This window comes from Lingula anatina, chromosome 3 (assembly GCF_051362555.1).
Source record: "Lingula anatina isolate TDL-2025a chromosome 3, LinAna3.0, whole genome shotgun sequence".
Taxonomy (NCBI): Eukaryota; Metazoa; Brachiopoda; class Lingulata; order Lingulida; family Lingulidae; genus Lingula; species Lingula anatina.
The window spans coordinates 27,150,869-27,162,919 of record NC_141769.1 but is presented as its reverse complement, the minus strand read 5'-3'; the positions used below and the strand labels follow the sequence as shown (position 1 = coordinate 27,162,919).

General features: G+C 34.3%; 1 protein-coding gene across 1 annotated transcript; it reads right to left on the bottom strand.

The window, feature by feature from the left end:
• Window positions 1-558: 558 nt before the first annotated feature.
• Window positions 559-11,733, bottom strand: LOC106173349 (phosphopentomutase). Its single transcript, XM_013554459.2, has 19 exons — window positions 11,498-11,733; window positions 11,040-11,139; window positions 10,581-10,648; window positions 10,070-10,158; window positions 8,866-8,950; window positions 8,513-8,596; window positions 8,207-8,230; window positions 7,885-8,054; window positions 7,569-7,692; window positions 7,202-7,267; window positions 6,184-6,281; window positions 5,657-5,751; window positions 5,335-5,417; window positions 4,954-5,047; window positions 4,403-4,532; window positions 3,755-3,857; window positions 3,366-3,452; window positions 2,652-2,785; window positions 559-2,332 (listed from the first exon to the last, which is right to left on the bottom strand). Exons 1-19 carry the CDS (start codon window positions 11,561-11,563, stop codon window positions 2,227-2,229), a joined length of 1,806 nt encoding a protein of 601 aa, XP_013409913.2. The 5' UTR covers window positions 11,564-11,733; the 3' UTR covers window positions 559-2,226.
• Between the last annotated feature and the right edge of the window lie 318 nt (window positions 11,734-12,051).

The window sequence follows — 12,051 nt, the reverse complement described above, 5'->3', positions numbered from 1 at the left end:
GCTACCCCGAGATTCAGAGGTAACAGAAAACACTTCCTTACTAGGCAGAGGTATGTTGATAGTAGAAAGGCAAGCTACCAGTGACCTCTGAAATGCAGGGTGTGGAATGGCAACCCCTACTCCATCTTCAAATTGATAACAGTGGCCTTAAATACACTGCCGCAGAGTATTTTGAGTTGTGTAGGTCAATTGTTGTTCTATGTTAGTAAATCTGTAAAGACCTAAGTACGAAAAAAGTGATACAGTGACGTCTTGCAAATCTAACACAAACTCACCCCATAAAACATACAGTATACAGGAAAAAAATTCACAGTAAGATTATGGAAAACCACTGTTGTCATATAACAAGAACAGTAAGACAATGAGAAATTGAATCTTAAACTGGATCTTACTTGAAATGAAAACATCCCGTGTAGACTGTCACATGACACCATTGACAACTCGAAATGTCTTGTGACAGGGTAAAAACATTGTGATCTCCGTTTCAAGTAAGATGTTAAGTATATTAGTATAATACAACTGGATGAGTCAAAACATTCACTTTGAAAACAAGAATAGTTAAAGTCAATACAAATGATGGCATTTATTGCACCTAAGAACTAAAATTGCCACACCATCGTCATTCAGCAATACTGTGTATATTGACTAGAAAAATGAAATGACTTGTAGTAAAATAATGTTCATAATTTTGTGTGTATTCCATGCTGAATGACAGTAGAAGAAATGAACTATTTTGCCATGCACAATCTGAACATTTATTACATATAATCCATGATTTGACTTGACACATATACCAAAGTAAAGCATTGTACTAAAATACTCAGCTTTTTAGATTGTGGTAAAATATACAATGTTTATGAATATGAAAACTAGGGATTAAGTAAGCTCAAAGCACTTTTAAAAAGGAGCCATTTGCACCTTATTAAAGCAAGGTGGTTAATAATAATAATAATAAAAATGATAACAATTTAAAGTGAGTAAAAGTCTTATTCTTTAATTGACTGAACCTTCATATCAACATATACAGATATCATTAATTCATTGCAATACTTAAAGTAAAAGATCAATATTTGTTTGATTTTTTGATTTATGGTTACAATTAGAAAATATTGGATACAGAAAATTCATATATTATTTATATAATATAATTCCACTCCTGTGCCCAAAATTAGAGTATCTTGTTCAAATGAGGTAATGAGAGATAAAAATAACACCCTGACTGTCTCTGACACTTAAGTTTTGTGACACTTTTCACCATGATGACAGGAGCATTTAGTTGCTTTTTCTATGAATAGTATGACTAAGTTTGTACACAGAAGTGCGTACTTTGCTCTCTGAGCATTGTTCTGCTACATAGCTTAACACTCAAACAAAAAAAGATATTCTTGACAATTTGCATTTGTTCTCTGAGTGTACAAATTTGAGATTGTTACAATTCCTCACATAGTTAAATTCCCTCTTCTTATACTCAATTTTTCCATGATTCAAAACCTTTAATTACTTTCAAATACATAATTGGCAAGAGCCTGAATTGTTTCATCCTTTTCAGGCATTAAAAGCAAAACATCATGTTGGGAAATTTTAGCATGTAAATAAAAATTGTTATACCATCCAGATGGCATTGTAGTAAGTGTGTGCTTCTGCAGCAGGAGCAATGACATGGGTCAGGGGACATACCAGTCCTTCACCAACAGCACCCCGGGTACTACCCCCTGTCTCCTTACTTAGCACTCAGCACTTCTAGATTGAAGCAGAGGCAAAGTGCCTGGTCTGGCTGTGAAAGGTATTGTTTGTTTGCTCGCTTTCAGTGCATCATATACAGCAACTAGGCTGTATTCTCCCCAAGGAGGTGAGAATGTCTACAGCCAGTTTAAACCAGGGCCAAAAAATACTGAGTATGCCAGGCATGTATTGTAAACTGTACTGAGATGTGGCTTAGTTTTGTATATAAGAACCAGACTTAACTTCATCAGGGATCGCTTTGAGTGTGGTTGAATGAGTTGTTGCCACATTCCTTAATTTAACAACAATCATTTCTAAAGAGAAAAGAGGAATTTTTACATCGTTGTGTAAACAAGTCTTAAAACCATGGCAGTGGTACAAATACAGTGTCATACAAGCACATGGGCAGGATTGGGAATGATTGAGCAGAGAAAAAAGGATGTTGCAGTAAAAACTGTGTAAACTGTGTTTTGGACAGTGGTCAAAGTTTTGACCAGTGGTCAATCATGAAGTTCTTGCTATGAGATTGTACTTCTCTGGCTGAAGGAACCTGTCGATGAAATGCTGCACTATGTCTGCCAGTTCATCTTCTATTTCTTTTTTAGATTTTCTGTAAGAGAAACCAAAGTGCATCTTGAAACAATTATGTAGCTATTTTTCTCAATCTAGTTGAGGTGTTAAAAGTATATCTTAAAAAAAAAGAAAAAAAGCCCCATCATCACCATTTTTTCCAAATATTACAATAAGAGAGAATAAAAGCATCATCTTGACCATTTTAAATTCCATCATAAGAAAACTGGTATTTTTCAAAGGAACAAATAAACAAACAACAAATGCTCATGAAGTATAAGTTTACAGTACACCCAAATCCTCATTGTGATAGTTGAGACTGGCAAGCACAATGTGTAGATAAAATACTTCCCACCTACCCTGAATCTGGCTCAGCCACATACTCTGAGTAGTACTTGATCTTGGGTTCAGTCCCACTGGTTCTCATGGTCAGCACACAGCCATTGACAAAACTAAAGGTGATCATCTGGCTGGACTTACTGGTGGGCAGTATCTGACATGATGGAAACAACATGGTTTTGTGGCCTTACATACCTTAAATTGTTTTGTGACCATGGCAATATATGCTTTATTGTGTTTTTTGGTGAAATCCAAGTACTTGCTCTCCATATGTATGTCAAATAATACACTGCAACCCCCAGGCAATATATGCTTCAAACACCTCTTGCTGACACTTGAGGTATTCTGACACATAATGCTCTGGTGATAGTGTATTATCTCTCACACAGCATTACACTAAAATGCTTATTTCTTTGGGTCAATACAAAATATTTTTCTCTTTTTAAAGTTTTCAACTTTTTAAAATAAAATAACATAAAGAAATAAATAAAGAGATGAAAAAGAAATGCAACTGCACCTATTAATAACACATTTGAACTTAACAGGTAGGAATGCATGTGGCAAAAAACTCACAGGAGGAAAATGATATAATGGAAAGGAAAATCAGTTTTGTTATTTATATTCATATCACATCATCTAACCAAATAGTCGTCTTTATTTACACAGTGTGGCTGACACTAAGAATACAGTTAAAACTAACACACTGTATATAACAAGACATATCATATACATACAGGTTTTCCATCAGGTTGGGAGCTGTCATAGCCTGCAGTGAGATCTCTGACATGTTTTATCTCATATGGACCACAGCTGCTTGGGTACTAAAATCAGATGTTACAAATTACTTCATACCTCAGGTAATTTGATATAGTTTTTATTTAAGGATTTGAGGATGCAGAGAAGTTCAATATGACTAAAAACTAAGGCACACATGGGAAAACCAGACTTGACTGTACTAAAACTTAATTACAGTGTGTGTGTGTGTGTGTGTGTGTGTGTGTGTGTACAAAAACAGGTACAAGCATGCATTTCTGTAACTGTGCACGGATAAAGTCACTATTTATGAATGTACCAAAACAAAGTATTTAAAACACAAAAGCATCAATTCATTCCTTTAATTTACCTTTCCAGATCCTTCATAGTTCCTCAAATTGTCAAACAAAGATTTGATGGTTGGAGGGTGATGGCAGATAAAATAGGAATTGTTGGACACATGATAGCCATACCTAAAAAAATATTTAGTCAATGTCAGACATCAATGCAAAGTAGAATTATATCTTTCCAATTCTTTTTGTAAAGATGTGGGAATCTATATGCATGCAACTGTGCATGATTAATTACAAGTGCAAATGAATGAAAATATGTCTATGGCTGTACACATAACTACAGGCTATTAGTATGTGTACTATCAAACTATTTTAAAATTCAACACACTTTTCTCAAATTCAACTACATGACTGTAGTATAACAAAACTTTGAAAATCAATATTCTAAAACAATATTTCTACATCATATAAAATTAATATTCTCTATTCACCAAAACTGCACTGCATTTTTCAAAATATATAAAAAAAACTACAACGCTTTTCAGTCACACACTTTGCAGGGGTGAGCCTGCCATTTGGTGAAAAAGTAGGAAAATATAATTTTGGCTCCCAAAAAGAGGGACATCAGCCAATAATCAAAGAAATCCCGTTCCTGACCACTAGTTTGCCATACTACAATCATAACTGGTCTTCATTTATCCACACATTCAGAGGCAGCCACTCACATTTCATATATCTTGTCTAACTGCTTCATAATGGTGAGGTTGTTGTGATATAAATACGTAGCCATCTCGGCACACACTGCCACAGCACTGACGCCATCTTTATCCAGTACCATGGACCCACACATGAAACCTGAAATGACAAACATAATAGACATCAGGTTGATTGCTCGGTTTTACATGCAAAATAAGCATACATGTGCACACACACACACACACACACACACACACACACACACACACACAGATGAACAGAGTAATAGTTTGTACACTACCTATGCTTCATTACTTTCATTAACACAAAAAGAACAAACATAAAAACATGTCATCACATTTCAGCTGTACAGTTTTGTTCGTTTACATGCTTTTAATGCATTTTCTGCATTTTACAGAGCATCATTAAATTTTGTTTTACACATTTCCTTGGAAAAAGTGCTTCATGCTATGATAGTTTTAGAAGTAAAAATGTACCACATTCATCATTGAGTGTGTTATGAGTGACAGCAATTATAATAATACCATTAAGCATAGAATGCAGAGCACTGGTTTCTTACCTATAGCCTCTTCAAAGGCAAACACCACGCGTTTCTTTTCTTGTATCACCGTATGTGAACGATTTCCCATCCATTTGAACCCTGTCAGTGTCTCCTGAAATTAAATGATACATTAATATTCAAGCAATTCGTTTTCTTTAATCTACATTATTCTCTAAATGCTGTTATATTAGTTATGGCTGAGAAAAAATTAAGTTCAGAAAAGATAGTTAGGTTCACAAGAGAGACAAAAAGTCTGACAAAATATATTTTTGACATAATCTGTTCACAAGAAAAAAAATTACTTATTTCTACATATTTTCTCTATTTAACCTTTTGTGTACTGTAATGTTAAGTGTATAGTGGCTTTTTATTTTGCAATTTAAAAAAAGGTTAACTTGCCTCATAATTGAAACCTTCCTTTTTGCTCATGCTGTGAAGGATCTTAGAGGACACAGTACTGGCAAACATGTAAACATCAGCCCCTGAATATGTATCACATATACATGACACATATCAATATTAATAACACAAACATGTGCATCTAATATTTATTTCTGTAATTTATATAATGCTTAATATGGTGGAACTATTTGCAACCTTTGTGACATGAATGTTGGAAGAACTTACAATCATTTGATTTATTGAGTGGCTTGCACGTCCTATCATCATTGTTTTAAGTCAAACGTATACTGTGCTCTACAAAATTAATCCCAAAACTCACCAGTTTCTGTTGGATTTGCCTTCTTAAAGGTAAACCACAGCCACCATCCAAACAATGCCCCCAGTTCATTGCCAGTAAACACATGCCACTCTCCACTAAAACATATAAAAAAGCACTGTTGTCCTATACCAAACACTTTCAGGTAAACAGGTATGAGACTGCCATTTAGTAAAAGTAGCCTGGGGTCCACAGGGATGGCTAGGCTATTTTTTTTTTTGCTCCCAAAAACTCAGAAATCTGCTTATAGTAGAAAAAAACCTCATCCCTGGGTAAAATTCCTGCAATAACTGACATGTTGAAATTATATTTTTTTCAATGCCTTATAAAAAATCACCTCAAAACCTTGGCCCCCAAATTTGTAAATAGGATAAATATATATTTCATTAAAATGTCACAATATACATATAATCAATCCTTTCCAAAATCATTCAGCACCATTTTAAAACTACATAACTGTTTCATATCACTTATAAACAACATAGAAAAAGCCTTTAAAATATAAATTTTGATGACTATTATCATGATACCTTGGTTGCTTTTCAGCCACTGCCAAGCGGTCAGCATCAGGGTCATTGGCTAGTATCACCATACTGTGGTTTTCATCAGCTGTCTTCATGGCATAATCCTGATCAACATAGATAAATACCATGTTACTTATCAAATAAAAATCACCACGAGAAATATCTCATATAGTGTCTGATCTGCCCCAAATGTGAAGAACATGATTTCTGTGAACTGTTGAATTAGCTTAATTTCACATTAAATTTTTTATTATCTTTAAGTTTTTAAGAGAAATTTGACACTTATTACATTGAGAGTGTATATTGTACATAGTGAAGGGAGCTAGAAATGTATTTAATGACCTATTCAGTGGTTTATTTGTCATTAATAAAAAAATCTTTCATCAAAGCAAGACCTACCTACACCCTGAATTTCCAAGATTGTTGCAAACTAAGAGACCATTCCCACAGATATTTAGACCGATCTATCCCCCTGGGGAGTCTCACTAGATTGCTGTCAGCTTAAATGTCTGTTCCACCTACTAAAAGCTGTAAGGGGGCAATTAACTTTCTTGCGCGCTTGGCTCCCGGAAGCTGACAGCAATTTAGCATGAACCCCAGGGAGTAAGGTTGATTCAGATGGATCGATTTAAATCTGTCAGAACCTAGTCTAAACTCTATTATCAACATGCCACTGCTATTAGTGGAAATAACTGCAGAGACCAACTGATAATGAAGATTATTATCTAGTAACCTCTGAAGCTCAGGTGTCTAAGATCCCATTCCCATAGACCCTGCACTGATTTAAGTAGATTGACCCAACTCTGCGTGGACTCTTGCTGAGTGCAATCAACTTGACTAAATGACATTCCCCCTCTTGTTTCCAACATTCTAGCATAATCAGCAGCTTTTCTGTATTCTACTTGACATCAGGAGGAGGCGTGTTAATCTGTTAAAAACTTATTGCATTCAGCGAGAGTCCCCAGAGAGTTGGACTGATCTACGTAGACCGATGGTGTCCATGGGAATGTGTCCTTAAGCTCACCAGTGCACTCTTCCCTTCTTCAGGATTTGGGAACTTCACTGTTGGGAACTCTGGGTCAGGAACTATCTTTCAAGAGAAAGTATGCATGTTAATCATTGGAGTAAACTAGTGCACCTTGCTTATCTATTAGGGACTAATGGGTTGTTTATAAAACTGGGAATGAAATTATCACAACTGATTGTTTGAAAGGGCCCAGGTGTGATTCTACACAAGTCTTTATAATCATCAATCAAAATATCCATTAAAATTAATATGGGTGTCCTTTTACACTGTATCCTTAACCCTCAGTTGGCAAAGTCTAGGATGACCATAGGTTATTTAACTCTTGATTGTCACACAAAATGCACTCATAGTTTTTTCTTCTTACCTGTTCCAAAACTGGAGTGAAGGGCTTGAAATGAAATGCCTCAAATGCACTCACAGCAAACAGGTAACCTACACCATGCATAGCTGTGTAGGTAAACTTCAGTGGGGAAGATGGGTTCAGTTCTCTGCAAGTTGATTCAAACAATATGTCCATGTACTTGTGAAAACCTTTAAGACTGTTGAAATTTTGATATCATATAAAATAGAACCTATAAAACCAATTAAACAATAGAACAAGTCAGAACTGCAAAGTACAAAGGGAAAAAGACATAAGGGAAAAATTAATAAATAAATTAACAAATCATTAAAGAGCTCACTTGAAAAAGCAGATTTTTTGCAGTTCCTGGAAATAGGAGGATTTGATTTCTTCAAAAGGTTGCTTAAGAAGTGGGTTACTATCCAGACTGTCCGTTTTCCAGGCTTCAGGCCAAGGTTCTTGGTTCTCAGTGATACTCTTGGAAATCCCTTTGTCGTGTGGAGATATAATCTGAAACAGGAACCTGAAGTTAAACTGAGGTGAACATAGCCACAGAAATTACATTTCTTTTAACAACATACAGATTTAGGTTTCATGGACTATTATAAAAATATCCTTGGCGGAGATGTGAAATTGTAACCGCTAACCTAAAATGTACTTACCTGAGCGCCATTTTCCCAGTAAACCTGTAATAACACAAAAAACACAAATATCATTTATTATTTTATTCACTTGAGTTGTATGTATCAAATATACGGTATGACATTAAAAAGGAAAAAAAAAGATACTAATGGCATGAACTGGAATCCAACATATTCTAAAGGACTAAAAAAAAAAGTAAAATAAATTTTCTACTCTTCAAATGCTAATGTTATTCACCTCGGATGAACACCACAGGAGATTTTCACAATATCTGACTAGAAGAAAATACAGACTGATATCACCCCAGAAAAACTGTAATTGTTTACCTTATATCCATTATCCTCCTTAGGGTTATGTGATGCAGTGACCATAATACCACACACACACCCTAGCTTCACGGTGGCATATGGCTGTAGGCATAAAAAATTATATATATATATATATATATATATATATATATATATATATATATATATATATATATATATATATAATTGTCCAAAGGATAAATAGCATTTCTGCTTATTACTAGAAACATTTTTACAAGTATGAAAAAACACTATTATTCCTACCCAGGTAGGTTTATTTTATATTTCCGACTTATTTTGCAAATGTACTCTTAGTCTGATAACCAAAGAAGTGCCTACTAAAAAGTATCTTAAAAGTTGCTTTAACTTACAACAAAAGGTGTTGGGCATATCTGTGAAAATAGGTAAACAGGGATGTTCTTCTGAAGGAAAGCAATGGCAGCCAGCTGTGCAAACCTAAATAAAGCAATGGAAGAAAGATTAATCATGTCATAAATCAATTTGCCCATAGAGCTGAAATTGCAGAAAATACTGCTATTACATCAAACACACAACTGTTTCTGTTACTTCACTTAATACATGTAGTTGGTAGACTTTCTTAATACTGGAACTTTTCCAGTGTAGCTATGCAATTTTCGTTATAAATTGAACTATAGCTTATACAGTATATGAAAGAAGTCTTTCCAGAAGGTAACTCGGACAAGACTGTTAGTAAGACAAGACTTTATACAGATATTACTCGCTACTATTGAAATTACTGTCTAGCTTCATGTCAGTGGTATACTAGAAAATATGTGAGCATTGATATTGTAACTAATATACTGATACTGTAACTGCCAATATAATCTCAACAATACAAACCACAATCTGGTGCCAGGGAACTTTGTTGAAAGGTTTATTTCTGATTTAATTGGTAAACAAATGAAATAATGCCTTTCTTTAATGAAACAATATAGTTAAGAGCTCATATCATATAAAGTAAAAGATGTATTTAACAAACACTGGCGCCAGATTATACTTCACACCCTAGTCGTCGACCTTGCCATTTTTTGTGATATCTTACTTAGGCTGCTTTTAAATCGATCTATCCCCGCGGGGAGTCTCACTAGATTACTGTCAGATAATCCGGCTTAAATGTCCATCCCGCCTACTACAAGCTGTAAGGGGGTAATTAACTTTTGTGTCCACTCGGCTGACAGCTATTTAGCGTGAACCCCCAGGGAGTTAGGTCGATCTAAAGTAGATCGATCTAATCTCTGGAAATGGGGTCTTAGTTGCAGTCTAAAACTGATCACTATCTCTTGGCTGGCTTTGGGTTGAACCTAGACATGAGATGACTGAAACACAAAGTCTATAACTGCTTTGCTACACAACCATGAATTTTTAAGATAAGTGAAAATAACTGAGACACACCGAGAACTTCTTGGTGACATATTTAGCATTTGCAGTGGCCATGGAGATCCAAGATGACAGACTAGGAGGTCAACTCACTGAAAAATGGACTTTGCATCACTGCTTCTTGACCAATAGATAAGCTTCAAAATTCATGCTCATGCAACAGTATTTGTTACAAACCTTTGGCTATTGTGTCTGGCATCAAACCCAATCATCACTCCTTTTTCTATTACATGGGGAGAAGAGCTGACCAAATACATTGCCAATCCCTAAAATAAGAATATTTTCCTATCATAATAAAGAAATTTAAGATGCCTATTTTGTTGTTAAAAATAAGCATTTCTTTCAGATGCACATTTACAAAGAACATCTGAAACATTACAGACATATAATAATAGTAATAAGTTCCTAAAAACTAAACTCCACATAAATCTTAGCACTGTGAACAAATGAGGATTAAAAATTAAATTGTGAAACATTATTATCTAAAAATATGCACTATATAATCTGAAATTTTAAACCATGCCAACTAAAATGGACAATTGTTTGAGAGTGGTAATTTCAGCTTAAATTTAATTTTATTATTAATTTTCTATAGATTTCAATTTTATTAACATTTTGTTAGGGATGGAGTTTTCTGCAGGCCTTTACTTTGGAAGACAAAGATTGCAGCAATCTTAGTACATCTTACCTGTGATGTCTGTATGATTGTCAAGTCATTCATCATAGAGTTACCAGCTCCCATCTTTGCACGCAAACCTGACATTGGAAACATTGGGTTTAAATACAGTACATGGTATGAGAAAGTCTTATGTGTAAGTAGTCATAACTAAAGATGACAAAATAATGTTCTTATAAAATGACTCTCTCTGCAAAATCTTGAAATGTTCATACTCCCATGCATCCCAAATGCACTTTCCTTGATAAATAAAAAAATTAATAAATAAAAAAGCCAATTACAAATAAAGTAAATAACTAAAATAACTTCTTAAAGAGATGTTAAACAATGTAACTTGTCCTTTTTTGCCTTTAAAGAGAATTTAATTACAGCTGTTATCACTTAAAATAAATTTTAAAATATGTAAATAAAAATAAATAACTAAATAAAATACATAATAATAATCTTTTAAGTTAAGAAAATAAAGTTTACCTGCAGTTCCAAATTCCATTCTCTTCAGCAATCTATTACGCAGTTCATCCACATTATTACTTTCTATTAGTTTCTCAATGAAAGACTTGGATTCAGGGTTCTGCAAAAGTTAAGGGTAAACGTTTGGATATCCAAAATTTCTAGCATTTCAAAATATGACTACAGCCAGTCACGAAATACGGGCATTAAATTTTTAGCATTAATATGGAAGCAGCTTATCCAAGACAATTTATTAAAATTAAAAACATAAAACCTTTGTGCATCGTATTTACATGTAGAACTAAGCTTCATTCCGTTCATTACCACTGTTCAACAACCTGGAAAAGCGAATCTTTTTCTAATTTATTGACTTTTTTGGTACCTAAGCAGATATCTCTCCCTAAACCGTGCATGTTATAGGAGTAAGACTTAGATGCAGAGAACAGACAATTTACAAAAAATTAATAATTAATGTATACCTGGTCCCATCGCAGCCAGTCGGTCAATGTTGAATCAAGCACGGAATCCCCAGTACTGAATGACATCTTGCAAAAGCCCGTTCGTTTTTTGCTTTGCAATAAGAAATGTGTGAACAAGAATAAATGTGTCACACCTATACTTCGTTTGATGACTTGTTCTTATCTTCTTCACCACAACCACACGAAACACACAGCTAGATGACACCGGCTAGCGAGCCTAACAACCTTTATGCGAAATCCATCCGCGAGTAAATAACAATACGTCTAAAGGAAGGGTCAACATTATAGTGTTTGTCATTTTTCTCTTGGAAATAGTGAATTTTTGGTTTTAATTATATCTTTTATAAAGTTTAACCCGTCATTATTTACTGAAAACATAGAATAAACAATGCGTATGGATATGATGTTTAGAAAGTACCTGCTAACGGTTGCATGACGAAATTAGACGAATGATTTAATAAGTAAAATGCAAGCTCTTTAAATAAATCAATTGTTTTCATAGTGACAGATATTAGAATTGAGATAAAATGTTACTGCTTCACTTAACTAACGAA